Source organism: Babjeviella inositovora (genome assembly GCF_001661335.1).
Source record: "Babjeviella inositovora NRRL Y-12698 unplaced genomic scaffold BABINscaffold_6, whole genome shotgun sequence".
In the NCBI taxonomy this organism is placed as follows: Eukaryota; Fungi; Ascomycota; class Pichiomycetes; order Serinales; genus Babjeviella; species Babjeviella inositovora.
In genome coordinates this window covers 141,324-156,808 of record NW_017566843.1, presented here as the reverse complement: position 1 = coordinate 156,808, position 15,485 = coordinate 141,324, and the positions used below count along the sequence as shown (strand labels likewise).

The following is a 15,485-nucleotide window of genomic DNA, read 5'->3' as shown; positions in this document are numbered from 1 at the left end:
TCTAGGCCTCGTATTCCTCCTATCACTACCATTTTCTCGAATAATATACGGTCACCACCTTGCAGTTACATAAAAGACACATACACCTTATTTATCTTCCCCCCCCTCCCCACTGTTAGATAATGGGCTACTCAAATCTGCCAGTGGCTGTCAAGGCCCCACATAGAGGAAAGCTCAAAACCGACCCGTACCAAACACCTGTGAGCTCTGCTGAAGCCAAATCTCCGCTTGTAAAGAACTTATCCCACGTTCCATGTAAGTTCTTTCGCCAGGGAGCTTGTCAAGCGGGCAACGCTTGTCCTTTCTCCCATACCCTCGATACCACAGTGGAAACGTCACCCTGTAAGTATTTCCAGAAGGGAAACTGTCGGTTTGGCGTAAAGTGTGCGTTAGCCCATTTTCTTCCCGACGGAAGAAGAGTAAACCCTAAATCCTTGGCCCAGTATCAAAATCGTCGGAGCTCCAGTCAAGGGTATGGCGCCAATGGCTATGAGGAACGAAACGAACAGGAGCCAGTTTTGAGTCCTACCCAAGATTTCGTCTACCACTCGGTAATATCTCCTACGTACTCTTCGCCACATTTAGCAACCCCCTCCAGTTACAATGGTAGTTCGATATGGGCAAATCCCTCGGATAAAGAGCCTGGGCCTTTCGTGAGGAGCTACTCTGCCACGACCCAAATCGACTCATATACAACCCCAGTCCTCCAGGACTACTCTCAGCTCTATTTTTCGCAGGTGAATGGTATGAGTATCAGCGAGGGGAGTGTGAACGGCGGGGTTTTGTATGGGTACGGAAGTAGACCCATTAGACATTCCGCATCCAGTGTTGGTGTGCCAACATTACTCGGATCGAATTACATCACCTCCATTAACGAGTCGGCCATTGACGATGAGGATGACCCAAACGGCGACTTTGGGGCGTTTGAAGAAGATTTTGTCCCTTCTTCGTTAGCTGACTTGTTGACCCCTCAGGAGTTGAAGAGAAGAGGCTCTAGACCATCCTCTGGGGCCTTGCCTCCTTTTAGAGGAAGCCGGGCACAAAACTCTGCGGGGTCTGTGTTTGAGGAAGATGATATGCAATTTTACATGGAAGATCATCAGGAGAAGCATCCTTCGGGGGGATTCTTGAGTGAGATTGAACGATTGCATATCTAGATGAAGATTGAAAGTCACCTATAATGCACCGGTTTAGAGGGCAGATGCATTCATTTGCTATTTTAATCTACGGTGTCCCTCCCAAAAGAACTTTTTTTATTATTAGTACTCGTTGTTTCAAAGACCCAAGAAGGGCTGGTTACCATCGTGGGCCATTTCATTCGTTTATGGCCCTCATTTGGACAAAATTTCATTTACGTTTTTACTTTTCTAGACCATCTATCGTTCTGCCTCTTAAAGTCAAGCGCAAAAGTTTCAATATACGGAATCAAAATTAATGAACGATCTTGATCTGAGATCTTGAGACATATAAATCCCCCTTTTGGAGTAGACTACTTATGTACTCCGGTACGGCCAATCTGAAATATCCTAATTCCACATTGCAATCGCAAACCAACCTGACCTATCCGGAATAGAACGAAAGTTGTATTCATGTACCGTATACAGATTTTAATCAATTATTCACATAATTTCCGAGAGAAATACGTTTTATCTTCGCCAATACTATGTTGTATATCTCTGATCGACTAATTTTTTCGAAATATGAAAATTTTAGATATCAGTTACACTTCAAATTGAACAGCGAAAGTTAGAATATGGGTAAACGGCATTTTAGATTCAAGACTTACATTAAATGCAATATTTATTTGAATTTGAGGACTGTTGATCGAATAGAGCGGTCTTAACCGGAGAATAATTTAGTGCTGCCGAGCTAAGCCATGGATATCCCCAGTTTGTGGCTGCCCATTCCGAGAAACCAGCAGGTGATTGAGAGAGCATATAGCCTATCTGGGAGAATACAGAAAGCATTGCTAATCTGGTATATTTTAACACACTCACAGATCCAACAAACACCCGTTAAACCTTTCAGGTGCTTCAAGTTTTCAAGGAGATTCCAATATACCTGGGACCGCGACTTTACATCATTTTCTTTACTCCCACAGTTTTTTCTACTGGCATGGAACTTAATATTCATAATTCACGCAGCTTACAAGAAACATGACGTTTTTACTCTACAGCTAGCATGAATTTTAGGCCATTTTAAACATACCTAAGGACTTTACACCAATTTGACGGGTAAAACGTCAAGGACCGCTACCCTCGCCACTTGCGACGTCACGCATAGCCTTCACTCAGATCCATATCTACAAATTATCGAAATGCACGTGGCAAGATAAAACACAAAATATAAATGCTAATGAACAAAAGATACTATACACGCTATCAACCTCCTAACGACGGTCGGTCTTACCCATACCACGCTTACCAGAGAACAAATGCTTAGGAATGGCAGCGGTGGCATGACGATCACCCTCACCGGCCCTGGCCATTCTGTTTCTGTCGCGGAGCAAGATCTTGGCCAATCTTTCGGCCTTGGATCTGGCGGCACCGTCAGCGACACCGTCGTGGAGACGATCAGTCTGGGAGACTGGGATTCTTCTAGCACCCTCAGCTTCGGAGGCCGCAGCCTGCATGATTTCGGCACCAGATAACTGTCTCTTGCCGGCAGCAGCCACAGCGGCATCCTTGTTGGAAGCCAAGGTGGCAGTGTCGTGGCCCAAGGAGTACATGTGCTCCTCCATCTCGGAGTAGGTCTTCTTGACATGCTGTCTTGGCATAAGAGACTTGTTCTTAAGGGCCTTACGGGATCTGGCGGCATTGATCATTTTACCGTGCTTGTCACGGATCCAGGAAGCCTTCTCCCTGATGTCCTCGATCTCTTCGTCTTCGATCTCAGATTCGGAGGCATAGAAGCCTTCGGCCTCCAATCTCTCCTCCTCGTCTTCCAAGGCCTGCAACTTCGCGGCAATGTCTTCATCCAAGAAGTCGTAAACGTTACGACCATCGAGAACTTCCGGCATAACATCATTCTTCCACTCGTCATCCTCCAAGAGGTACTTGTCCTTGAGGTTGATGTTGAACACACCGGCACCACCGTTCTCGGCCTCGATATCACGCGCCAATCTGCGGCGGTTGGTGTCGTTGAGGTCGTACTTCTTTAAGTTTCTAACAGCTTCTGGAATGTGTGCCTCACGCTTGATGTCATCTCTGGCAGCAGGCTGGGCAACGTGGATCTTGTTCAAAACGTTGGAGACCCTGGCGGAGCCCTTCAACTTCTGTTCGATTCTAGCCGTCAACAATTTCTCGCAAGCCTTGTTTCTGACAACCATGACGTTGTCTTCCTCGTAGCAAGAGGTCTCCATAATCTCAACACCTGGCAACTCCTTCATGGTTTCCAACAACGCCTGCTTGTCAGCGTCCAAGTCGGCTGGCTTGATGATATCGGTCTTGTTAATGACAACCAAGACCGACTTGTTGGCAAACAAAGGCTTGATGGAGTGGAAAAGCTTGACCTGCGCTTCAATGGAGAAACCACACTGCTCGGAAAGATCCATGAAGTAGAGCACACAGGATCTCAAGTGGGCAATAGCGTAGATGGACTGCATTTCAATGTTGTTCATCTCTTCAGTAGGTCTGTCTAAGATACCCGGGGTATCAATGGCCTGGAATCTCAAGTACTTGTAGTCGAAGTGGCCCACGTACAAGGACTTGGTGGTAAAGGCGTATGGCTGGACCTCCACATCGGCCTTAGTGATGCAGCGGAGGAAAGAGGACTTACCAACGTTAGGGTACCCACAGATCAACAAAGTTCTGGTGTTTGGATCGATGGATGGAAGACGGCCCAAATGCTGTCTGACCTGCTCCAAGTACACAAGAGGGTCCTTCAACTTCTTGACGATGGTGGCCATACGACCCAAGGCAGCTCTCTTCAACTGCTTACACTGGAAAAGAGACTGGCCAAACTTCAACAATCTTACGTAATCTCTGGCAACCTGCTCGATCAAGGTCTTGGCGCGGGAGACGGCGGCAAGAGAAACCTTGTAGTGGTTCTTCTCGTACAAGGTGTCCATCAAATCACGGTGGAATGGGTGGACGTCGTTGATGTTTGGGAACCCCCCGATCAAGTCCTGGAACTTCTCTGCAAACCCGTCCGAGGTGAACTTCACCTTTCTCATATAGAAGGCACGGATACGGGTGATCTTGAAACCCGGTCTGATGACGGTAGGCGTCTTTCTCTGGGTTCTGTTAAGAACAATGTCCAACATGTCGTTGGCATTAGGCACGGTAGGGATGTCCTTCCAGGTTAATTGCATCGTGTCTGTTGAGGGATGGAAACAAAAAAAATCTGAAACTGAAGTTGAGTTAGTATGTATAGGCGAAAAACTTATCACCACGCATTTTTTTCCTAATTTTTTCTGAATAAATTTTTTTGTGCGGCTCAAAAAAGAAAAAGTGGAAATTTGTGGGTTACCCGGGACGATGAGTATGCACGTGAAGTGGGCACCACACAGCATAAACTGACCCCCGACGGAGGTGAGTGTGGTAAAGATTGACAATTGTTATTGCTCAAGAAAATTAGAGTCCTAATGTGAAGGTCGGGTCCGCAGCCTTGTGCTTGCGTACCGTTATAAGACATACGCTCTACCAATTGAGATAGCCAGGCAATTATGATTGGACTCCACGGAGGCACTGCCAGACTCGGAGTAAATATCGCTTTTATACCGGGTCATTATGTGTTGCATAACAAAGGTTATATGTAGCCGGATATATATAACAGCTAAGCTGTTACCCTTATATTCATTTTAAAAATTAAATTGTAGGAGTGTGAGCTACTGCCAAAGGAGTACCTTATACAGGCAGATGTTGCAACAGAAAACCCTCTAACCCCTTTTTATCGCATACCCAAGTGACTTAATGAACTATCCGCCCGGTTATTCAAACTTTGTCTTCTATTTCAGTAAAATTTCCACTCTATGATCCATACTATGATTTCTAATGTAAATGACATTCACAAGGATAAGCCCATCTTCAAAAAGACACCTCTTAGGGCGAAGCTAGAGGAATATTTTTTTAATTTCTCAGCAACGCCAAGAATTCATCTCCTCCTGGTACCCCATCTGGAGAGTTATGAAAACGGAAATTCGTTGACGTAAATTCCTTACCGAAAACTCATCCTCGCCCACCCACGGACGACAAAGGCATCGAATTCACAAGAGATAGATTCAAAAAAATAGCCTTGACATACGATCTTAATGCTTCCGGTATGTACACCTAATTGTGAGAAATAGATTTTGGATTCTACAACATTTGAGGGATACCCTAGCTCTTTGTCGAAGTCCCCCTGCCAGGGGTAGAGTCGCCAAAACAGGTCTAAGCTTGCCGAGAATACACCTACATCTGTATTGTAGTCTACCCTGAGCAGCTTCCACTCCTAAATCTCGGATGTCGATCCGAAATATCCGCTATAAGGCCTAGTTTAGTCTCGTTAATCGTAAGGTCCACTCCCGTCATGCGACATGCATGCGGGAAATCGCACCAAAAACATTTCCCTAGTCCATTCCAGTGGGGAAAGTTTCAGTGTTTTCCGTCGTTGCTTTGATACACCGCCCTATCATATGACCCTGTACAAAAGCAGTTGGTCAAAAATATTACGCTGAAATGGTCAAGGCTAATACATATTATACCCTGGTCACTGGGTTTTTTCTGGTCATCCACCTGTGTTTGCGTTTATAGTCAGCCCAGATCGCTATCTTTTTTTCTCCACTAATGATCTCCCGGTCAGCGGTTCCAAACTCCGCAGATGTATGGGGATGATTTCCCAATTAGGAAATATCAGGAACATCTTACTGCACGCATACATTTGCTCACAATTACATGCATACGATCAACCACCGTCTTTTTACTAATAATCGACCGATGGCGGTTCCAAACTCTACAGGTGCAAGGGAGTCACTTCCTTTATAGGAATACGTTGGACCAACCCCGCCTAAATTATTTCTTGGCAGGTGAGCCCTTGAAGTGTTTCGTAAACGTATAAATACATCGCAATCTGTAAACCTTTGAGGGAAGAATCATAAACCACACAGACTGTCGAATAGCCTTCTAGCATTGGTAGAAAAATATTTAAATAATCATGTTGCAGACAGACACCACCATCAATACTTTAAAATACAATGCCGTTGTTCCGCCGGATCTCGAAGCTAGGTTCGGGGAGTTGAAGAAGAAGATAATTGATCCAAAAAACCATGTGGCCGTTAAGGAGAGCTGGAAGAGGTTGCTCGTTGCCCTCAAGAAGCTGAACCAGGAGATTATCGCCGCTGGGTCTTCCTGTATTCCGACGGTGCAATGGCTGGAGATTGTTTCCAACGACAATCGGTTACCAAACGAGCAGGCCAGACTTTTCCAGGAAAGAGGTGCCATCATGGTCAAGGGCGTTATTCCAACAGACCAGATTGATTCATGGTTTAGTGATTTGGAATCCTTCTGCAAGGAACACCCGGAAACGTCGGGGTACACCTACCCCAACCCAGCTTCTTGGTACAACGTCTTCTGGACCAAGCCCCAAACAGAGGCCAGATCGCACCCTAACATCTGCCAGATGATGAAGACTTTCGGTTCACAATTCTACGTGGAAGATGAAGAAACCTTGATTGACCTCTCCTCTCAGATAGTGTATGGTGACCGAATCAGAATCCGGCAGCCGGGAGCTGTGGCAACCTTGAAGACCCATCTTGATTCCGGTTCTATCGAAAGATGGGAAGACGATAACTACCGCCACGTTTACAAGGAGATCTTTGAAGGTAACTGGGAAGTCTGGGACCCATTCAAGCTCGACTCCAGGGTTTATGCCCACGAAGACTTGTATCCAGACGGGACTCACAGAGCTACGGTGTGCTCCAGTTTTAGAACCTTGCAGGGCTGGTTGGCCTTGAGTGACAACAAAACCGGCGAGGGAACATTAAGGGTGTTACCAAGCCTCAAGACCACTATGGCATACATCATGTTAAGACCATTCTTCTGGGAGGATCCTGCGTCTGGGCTATTGGACGACTATGAGCTCGACGTGGAGTCGCCAAAGTTCCCGGGCGCCGTGCCTTCCTTAGGGCAGTTGTTTATCTCTCCTGAGTACTACCGCCACTTAGAGTTGGAAACTGCTGTGGTTGGTATCCCAGATGTCCATAGGGGTGACTTTATTCTCTGGCACGCAGATGTGGCTCATGAAGTGGATAGAGAACACAACGGTAGCTCCCACTCCAGTGTATTCTACTACGGCCAGACCCCGTTGTGCTTGACCAATATCAAGACGTTGCTTGATACCAAGGAAAGTTTCGAAAAAAACTGCTCACCAGCCGATTTCTACACCCAGCTCAGTGAAGAGGACAAGGCAAAGGAGGATCAGGGTGCGGATGTGCGCGACATCTCTGGTGCCGGTTTGGAGGCAATGGGGTTGAAACCATTTGATGTTAACGAACCTGGTTTAACTAGCGGTCAGAGAAAAATCAGAGAAATCGCTAACAGGGCAGTTTTCGAGGGGAAGTTTGACGCAGCGCCTTTCCATAAGAAATTCTAAACTGTCGGTTTTGTCTATTGTTAATATACAGCCATTTTAGTGTCAAGCATAAGCTTATAGCACAATATATACTGCACGTTTTAATAAATACCCCATTTTAATTTCTTGGAATTCTCGATGGCTACCCACAGTCAATTGCAATGGAGCTCTAACGTCATTCCCCCGTGGTTATATTGAATTATCCATAATCCTGTTCTCGTTTATATCCAACCAGCGTATCCTGTGGAAGGAAACATCCCGCTCAGCGTCAAGATACATATGGTAGAGTGGAGATAATAGATACAACCTTTGTAGTGCTAATACATAGCCCATAGACTGATATCTACCTCTCTCGTACCATAAATCAGCTAATATTAACATCTTGAACGGCGACACGCTAAACATATATGCCCCCTCCGATGCTTCGTTCCTTTGACCGCGACCTCGTCCCCCGGCTCTCTAACGTTCTCCAAACCCCGACTCTCTTTGAAAAAAAAATGCCGCTACAGATATTTTTCTTTTTTCTCTAATTATATTATAAATGCCTAAACCCCGCCTATCTGTCCCACGGGGTTCAGGATCATGCCGGCGATGCTGAAGGGGTGCGCAGCAGGCATCAGCATTGGCTCATACAGCCGCGACATTTGGCCCATCGTGTCACTGTGGCGCTCATCGCGCACCGCACCACACTCCTTTTCGTCGCGCTCGTGCAACTTCATGTGGCGCGTCATGTTGGAGCGCACGCTAAACGCGCGCCCGCATCCGGACCACGAGCAATAATATGGCTTTGCACCCGTGTGCGAGTGCATGTGGGTCTGTAACGAAGACGGACGCTTGAATTGCTTCTGGCACTCGGGACAGCGGTTGCGCAAGGCGGTTGCCTCAGACATACCGCTCGAATCGGTAGCGCGCCGGCGGCGCGCGCGTGGGAACTTGTCCGGCGACGCGGTCACACCACGCGGCGACGCCGCAGGGGAGCCCAAACCGCCAGTGTGAGGCATCGGCAACGAGAGGTGGCGGTCGACATAGGGCCGGTCCTGGAACTGCGGAAACTGCGTGAGCTGCGAGAACTGCGAGAACTGTGGCGGAAATTGGGGCTGCTGGGGCACAAAGTAGCCTTCGTAACCGGGTGCGGCCTGGCCCAAGGGCGTCGCCTGACCCGAAGGGTACGGGTGAGCACCCGCTGCCGTCTGGCCCGTGGGTTGGTAAGCCTGGGTAACTGGGTACGGCTGTGGGGGCTGACTCGCAGGGTATGTTTCGGTCTTTGCCGCATCCTCCACTCGCACCAGTGGTAACGGAGGCTGCGCCTGGGCCGGCCAGGCGTAACCGTTAGTTTGTGGAGGGGGGAGCTGCTGCTGCTGTGGCGGGTACACATACACAAAAGACTCGGACCGTGGGGCATCGAGCGGATACCCGCCCGTCGCCTGCACCGGATATTGGTATCCAATGTGCTGGTTAGGCTGCCCGTTCTGGAACGGCATCTGATACATCATCGACTGGTCTGATCTGAGCATGTCTGTGTTGTGAGGAGCCTCTTGTGGTAATCAATGCTATATAGGATGGGTAGAATGGCTAGGACAGGTGTCTTGTAAGAGGTAGACCGGCTAGCGTTTGGACGTGTGAAGGTTACAATTAGATTGGATGTTGATTGGTATATATACCCTCTGGCCGCGAGGTGCATGAGGAATTTCCCTAAATCCCAGCTGCAGCCTGCGAGTGGGGACCGCCTATCAAGGATCGAGGATCCGGATGCGTGTTGATGTATATGCATGTATATGCATGCATTCACAGTGATCGCGTTACTAGGGTATGTGTTACAGGACACCATGTCTGCCCTAACGTGTCGGTAGCCCGGAACATGAAACATGCTCTAGCATTACGGTTGGAGCTTGGGAGTTTAGGGGTGTAACCGAAGTCAGACTTTTTAGAGCTTGAGGTATTAACACTATCATCCAAGGCAGCAGTAGTCTTTCCAAATTGTGTACGCTCGATTAAGAGGATGTAATAGTCACAAATGCGAGGTGTGATCTGATCCCGTAAGCTAAGAGATGGCTGATCCCCAAATCTTTGTGGTAGGTCCCCGGATCTAGGTCGTAATGGTCGTGTTAGTCGATCCACTATTTACCGGACATCCGCATGCTACGCTGTCTAAGTCGTCTACATTCTCCCTGCTATTGTGGCAGAACTGCGTTACGATTCGATCTCACCATCGCCTGTCCCGTACACAACCGTCTATTACTAGTACTGCCTTCCCGCAAACCGGATGCTAAGTTCTCCCGAAGCTGCGCAGTCCTGATTGCAGACAACTCCCCCTCTACTATCATAGATAGGCCGGCACGACACCATAATTATGCTGATACTGATCTTTTTTTGTAGTGTATCTAGAATTGGAGGAGGAAAGTGTTATCACCTCGCATAATCCCCCCACCCCCACGCCTGTGCAAGTCCATTAAAGAGCATGGGGTTCATGTAGAGTCACCCACCATCTATCCGCATTTATTATGCAGTAGCCTACGGGTATCTGCATGCACGTGCTAGGTGGTCCGATTAAGTGGGCTCTTGATGCTGGCAGACGCAGTAGACAATGCACCTACAAGCAGGTTGAAGCAAAGCTGCAGAGCCGCCTCTCTTTTTGTTTTATCGATTTGTACGGGATACGGTTCTCAGGAGGGCTTTGTAAAATGATGCTTTGAGTTTAAACTTGGTCGCGAGTGCTAGTAATATTGACACAGCTACGCTGGTGTGTGCTTTTAACATGGTGGCGGCTGTCTTTTGTGCTTCTCAACGCGAGATTCTGCAATATCAACCGTTTGACGGTTAAGGTTATCGTTGAACACGAGTGAAATTTTTTGGATATGTGTGCCGGGGTCTATACGCGTGTAATGAAAGTTGACTAAAACGGCACCATGTTCGCCAAACTTGTTGGGGGCTAAATCCACTCCTAGATCTGAGCTTAAATAGGAGTCTCGCTAGGTATTTTACCGTTTTTTAGTGTACTCTGTTGCTGATCAAAACCACATTGTTGGAGTTATTTGAGGGACTTGTAAATAGTTAGTGCGTCTAACGTCCTTGTGTTCTATATCTGCCAACTGTACTAGAAGTTTAGCCTAGCATATGCTTTATTCTGCGCGGGGCGTCCATCTCGTGATGCCCACGTACTTAGCCAAATTATACAGAGATCCCGCAGAAATCCATCCGTGTATAAGATTGACATACATCGAGTAGCGTTGGGACCTATGCAAATTTAAGATCTCCGGAAATTACCAAGCGCACGTAGCATGGCAAATCTAATATCCCGCGTAAAATAGGGGATACGACCTGGGAGTAGTGCAATAACAGGTAATCATGGCAAGACAGATGCCTCACTGTAGACTAAAGCATGTTTGGAAATTATCTTGTGCGAGGTGAAATTCCATCATCAGATGGACCAGGGATCTAGATCTGTTTACCCATGCATTGTTTAGAACCTGCATATCATGCAACCTGTACATATGATGATTAACCATACAGTCTGCGTATCCGTCATTGGCTTGCTACGAGCCTCCTTTTGGCATTCAAGATCTTCCCCAAACAATCAATGGCTAATCGGGACAAACCGGGGGCAGTGTTTGAAACAATACTGTCAAAAAGCATGGATAGAGAATGCTAAAGGTTCTCAGCGTTAATATCTGGCAGTTTTTGGACTCCGGGGGCTAGTCTAGATATCCACCTACCTGGGCTCCTTAACCGAGCATGGGTCTAATTTTAGACTATTGGGAACTAGTGGAAAAAATCTAGTAAGCCTATCTAGTCAAGCTTAGCAACCGTGCGATCCTACACAGACTCGACGTCAATTATTCTATATGCGTGTTAGCACCAGTGGTCGAAATTATTAGACGAGAGGTAAATCGCCTCCGATGACCAACGCATGAGGAATTTCGCCGGGCTATCTTATTGATGTAAACAGTACTAGACGGTGGTGAAGCGACATCTAAAGTTGACTCTAAGCAACGGGAGTAAATATGAATCATGTAAGTTCCAGGATGTACGAAAGGTACAACTAGTAATCCCTGAGCGGCTATAGGAACGCACGTTTACCATGCGCCGCTTTATGTACGATCGGCTTAAGATATTTCCGTTTTCTAGCACCATAACTTTGAAATGACATACAGCCCTTGACCACCGATTGCCATACTGCCAGTATCAGATCTCACTCTGGTTTTTAAGCCTTTAAGTGTGTTGCTTCTCTTAAAGCTCTCATTTCGCTAATCTGAAGTGGTAAACAGATCAAACCCCGGCGTTACACACCAGCTCTTGTTGGGAAAGCAGTTATATATGCTTAAGGTCTCACGTCTACGCTTGCATGGCTTGGTATTGATGATTTTCTTTGACTGCTTTCAGGGTTTGTTTGTTTTTTGGTTAAAAAGGGGGGGGCTCGCAAATCCAGAAGCTTTTGAAAACTTCACGAAGCTCTCTTGGGGGGGTATACCGGTTCTAATTGATGATTTGCTATACCGGCGCTTTATCCTATTTATATTGCTAGTAGTTCCCGCTTAGGCCGAGCGATATTTGACCAATTGCAGTTATCCACAGCCAGTGTAATTTTTCGTAATTTAGCGAGGTCTCCGAACTGAGTACTAAGAGATGGGGCGGTCTGGCGCTCTCCTGGCGTACTTTACAAAGCAAAAGGTCGGGATTTACAAGTAGCCCGTCCCTAAACTCACCCAGCGTCACTGAAATGCGCTCATTTGTAGTGACTAGATAGTTTTTTGGCCGAAAGGGTTCGTCGTTACGTTTCTCTTGCCTTCTCAAAGCTTGGGATATATGGGTAAATAGAAACGCATAGCCGGGTTTAAAATCACTTGACGCACCGCAGCCATGTACATGACCTTCAGTGACACATACGGGATACTATATCTGGCATCACCTTACATCCCATTCACTTAGTTGCGTTCCCTTCCAATCTTATGGCACTTACACTAAATGAACATATTTCTATGGATACAAACTAGGATGCCATACGTACTATGAACTCTTCAGAAAATCCATTATTTCAGAGCGTTTCAATCAATCTGGATGCGTTGCATTATGGACCCTTCTGGGAACCTTGGAATACCGAGAACACAGCCAAGAAATGCACCCCCTTCACCTTGAAAACTAGAATAAGCAAGATTGGCAATAGAGCTGTCGCTCCTGAGGGGGCTTATACGCTATATCATGCACGTGTTCTTGAGTACGGTAATAACCTCAAGCTGAGAAAGCTTGAGCTTCGTGTTATCAAATACGATAAATCTATTCCAGACGAGAAAATATCTGCTTTTTTTCTTGTTTTTGCTTTCTTCGCCTTCCTTACAGAAGAATCTCTAAAAATCCGCCTGATAACCTACATATGGTTCTCAATTTGATGTCAATCATACCATGCTTGTGGAGATACGTTCATGTGTGGCAATACGGATCGATGGAACGATTATGACGGCCCTTGTCGCTGTGTTCTGACTGTGATGATCTCATGCATACCGCAGCTAAAACTCCGCAGGTGCATGCATGAGATTCACTGATTGCTGTATATCACGCTGAGACTACACTATCTATATTTATCTTGCTGAAATACGTGTAGATATGCACTGAAATATCCTAGTCATCAGATCACCCATCTTTGTAGACAGCACCGCTGCACGTATACGCTTGCCGGCCGTATACGGATTACTGCAGGTTGATGTTAGGGGCTGGGCCGCCGATTCGTCTGTTCAGGTCCACCTTAGCCGTGCCTTGGTCAGAACCGAATCCTCTCGGAAATTTTAACGAGAATAAAGGACTTGGATCGTTTCACCGCCACCCCCCCCCCCCCCCCCCCCCTTTCGGAGCTGAGAGTCGGACTCTGAGTGTTAGAAGCTGTATAGACGTGAGCTGAGCCCCCCGTTGACACATGGATAGTGTAGGATCAGCGTGCGTTCCAATTTCAGACACCACATCCCCGTGCATCTTCACAAGAAAAACCCCCAGGGCACAATCTTTAGTTTCGAATCTATCCAGTCGGTCCACAGGAAGGATCGGAGACACCGCCTATAGAAATTAAATCCCCCCTGGGTGTCCGTGTAAACTGCCTCAAATGTTCACTGGCCGGATAGACTCGGATGCCTTTCGCTTGGAGGAGTTCATAACAAGGCACAATGTGGAAGTGGGTTAGGCTCTCTACCAGGTGAATACCCCGCTCCGAATTTTGCTCCCGCGCGTGTATTGAAATCACCGAGAAAAATTGGACTAATGGAAGTTTAACCTAGTTATAATCGATTGAATATAAGTCATTAGTGATATAGGTTTGGTAGTTTAGTCAGAACGTTGGGTTTATGCTACAAGTGCTCAAAACTATGTAAAACCTGCGTAGTCTGTAATTTTCGTTACGCGATCGGCAGCTCTAGTGTTTGTAAAGGCTGCAGGTGTTGGCGATCAAGCGTGAACTTTTAGACAGGCTAAGCGCGTGGAAGCGTAATTTTAGTCTGTATGCTAGTTATGCGGAGTGCCAGCGTAATTAGTACTGGCATTCCCTTGAACTGTTCCATATATGTATACACGGCTCAATAACACAAGCTGAATTATATTAGTTATACAAATGTTGAAGAATGTAGCACTTAATCAAGCTATATGACTATGTTTCTGTGTTCCACATTTTCCTAATATCGTATCTATAAAAAATATATGTTTATATGATTCATATATATATTTATACGTTAATAAGGTATTATCGTACTCTTTTATGAATTGTAATTATGTATTTCATAGACTAGTAACGGGATTGAAACAATATACCAATAATATGAGTTGTAAGTTTTTTCTTCAAGATGCGGTGAATTTTCCATTCGAATCTATTATTTACGTTGAAGCTTGTTTCTTTCGATTAATGCTCTGTTGCTCTTTTCGTCGAAGTACCTGGAACAAGTTGGTATATATACAGTGGAAATTTCGGCTACATTTAGTAATACTGGCTTAGTTTTGACATGTATACCCCATTTTTTTTTGATTTGCATCTAATGCACAATATCATACATTTACACTATACAATACCATACATTTACCCTATTAAAGGATTCAATACAGCCTAATTTCCAAGTCTGAGAAGGAGTTCTGACCTTCAGCAGTCCAGATTTTACAAACAAATCACCCATCCCTATATCGTTTAAACACTTATGTCACAAAAACGTTCATATCCACTAAGATGAGCGATACTAGCGCGGGAGGAGGAAAGAAGGCTCAGTGCGGTAGTCCTGTCTAGGCAACTCTCTCGATCAAATGGAAACCACTGTCGCTTTCCACAATGTCACTGATATCTCCTACGTTCAACTTGAAGGCCGCCTTCTCAAAGGACGGTTGCATCTGGCCTTTGCCAAACGCACCCAAGTCGCCACCCTGGCTGTGGGAAGAACAGTCACTTTCGGTCTGGGCAATTTCGCTCAAGGACTTGGCCTCACCCCTCTTCAACTTCGCTTGCCAGTCCCTCAAGATCTTGATGGCCTCCTCACGGGTTCTAGTGATGTTTTCCTCCTTCCACGACGAAGGTCTACGGGAGCCAGCGTACTTGATTAGCAAGTGATTGCATCTGACCTTGTCTGGGGGTGTGGCGTAGGTGGCCAGCAAGTAGGCCTTCAATTGCACAATATCTGTACCAGAAGGAGCTTCCCAGGACGATTCCTTGGTTTCATCGTTGTAGTAGTATTCTTGGTTGTGGGTACGGGAAGTACGGATACTCCAGCCTGAGGGTAATCCGGTAGACTAGGGCGGTTAGTATTTCTTCAAACAATTTTGCCACCACCAACATACCATTATATATGCAAGTTGTGTTTTTAATGCTTTGTAAGGTGGAAGAAGTCCGTATGGAGCAACAATCAGGCAAATGTAGGAATGATATCTGCTTTAAAAAAAGGTGTGGGGCTCGTGGCGATCTTTGGGAATCCGCTACCTAA

General features: G+C 46.3%; 6 protein-coding genes across 6 annotated transcripts; 3 read left to right on the top strand and 3 right to left on the bottom strand.

Moving 5' to 3' along the window:
* Positions 1 to 233: 233 nt before the first annotated feature.
* Positions 234 to 410, top strand: BABINDRAFT_27675 (uncharacterized protein; the record flags this gene model as incomplete). The annotated part of the gene is made up of 1 exon (XM_019131408.1): positions 234 to 410. A coding segment is annotated over one exon (177 nt), but the record flags the coding sequence as incomplete, so codon positions are not given.
* A 1,909-nt stretch (positions 411 to 2,319) lies between these two features.
* Positions 2,320 to 4,285, bottom strand: NOG1 (putative GTPase). The gene has a single exon (XM_019128809.1). It carries the CDS (start codon positions 4,262 to 4,264, stop codon positions 2,390 to 2,392), a length of 1,875 nt encoding a protein of 624 aa, XP_018985072.1. The 5' UTR covers positions 4,265 to 4,285; the 3' UTR covers positions 2,320 to 2,389.
* Positions 4,286 to 6,132: 1,847 nt separating this feature from the next.
* On the top strand, positions 6,133 to 7,569 carry BABINDRAFT_36596 (uncharacterized protein; the record flags this gene model as incomplete). The annotated part of the gene is made up of 1 exon (XM_019131777.1): positions 6,133 to 7,569. One exon carries the CDS (start codon positions 6,133 to 6,135, stop codon positions 7,567 to 7,569), a length of 1,437 nt encoding a protein of 478 aa, XP_018985071.1.
* Positions 7,570 to 8,249: 680 nt separating this feature from the next.
* On the bottom strand, positions 8,250 to 8,417 carry BABINDRAFT_22628 (uncharacterized protein; the record flags this gene model as incomplete). Its single annotated transcript, XM_019131293.1, has 1 exon — positions 8,250 to 8,417. A coding segment is annotated over one exon (168 nt), but the record flags the coding sequence as incomplete, so codon positions are not given.
* Positions 8,418 to 9,588: 1,171 nt separating this feature from the next.
* Positions 9,589 to 9,988, top strand: BABINDRAFT_135167 (uncharacterized protein). Its single transcript, XM_019127090.1, has one exon. It carries the CDS (start codon positions 9,685 to 9,687, stop codon positions 9,922 to 9,924), a length of 240 nt encoding a protein of 79 aa, XP_018985069.1. The 5' UTR covers positions 9,589 to 9,684; the 3' UTR covers positions 9,925 to 9,988.
* Positions 9,989 to 14,510: 4,522 nt separating this feature from the next.
* Positions 14,511 to 15,398, bottom strand: ESS1 (peptidylprolyl isomerase). The gene is made up of 2 exons (XM_019132378.1): positions 15,343 to 15,398; positions 14,511 to 15,294 (listed from the first exon to the last, which is right to left on the bottom strand). Exons 1-2 carry the CDS (start codon positions 15,343 to 15,345, stop codon positions 14,794 to 14,796), a joined length of 504 nt encoding a protein of 167 aa, XP_018985068.1. The 5' UTR covers positions 15,346 to 15,398; the 3' UTR covers positions 14,511 to 14,793.
* Between the last annotated feature and the right edge of the window lie 87 nt (positions 15,399 to 15,485).

Bases quoted from the DNA above. Each gene is read 5' to 3' on its own strand.
- BABINDRAFT_135167 (XM_019127090.1), top strand. From the start codon at position 9,685: ATGCTACGCTGTCTAAGTCGTCTACATTCTCCCTGCTATTGTGGCAGA.
- NOG1 (XM_019128809.1), bottom strand. From the start codon at position 4,264: ATGTTGGACATTGTTCTTAACAGAACCCAGAGAAAGACGCCTACCGTC.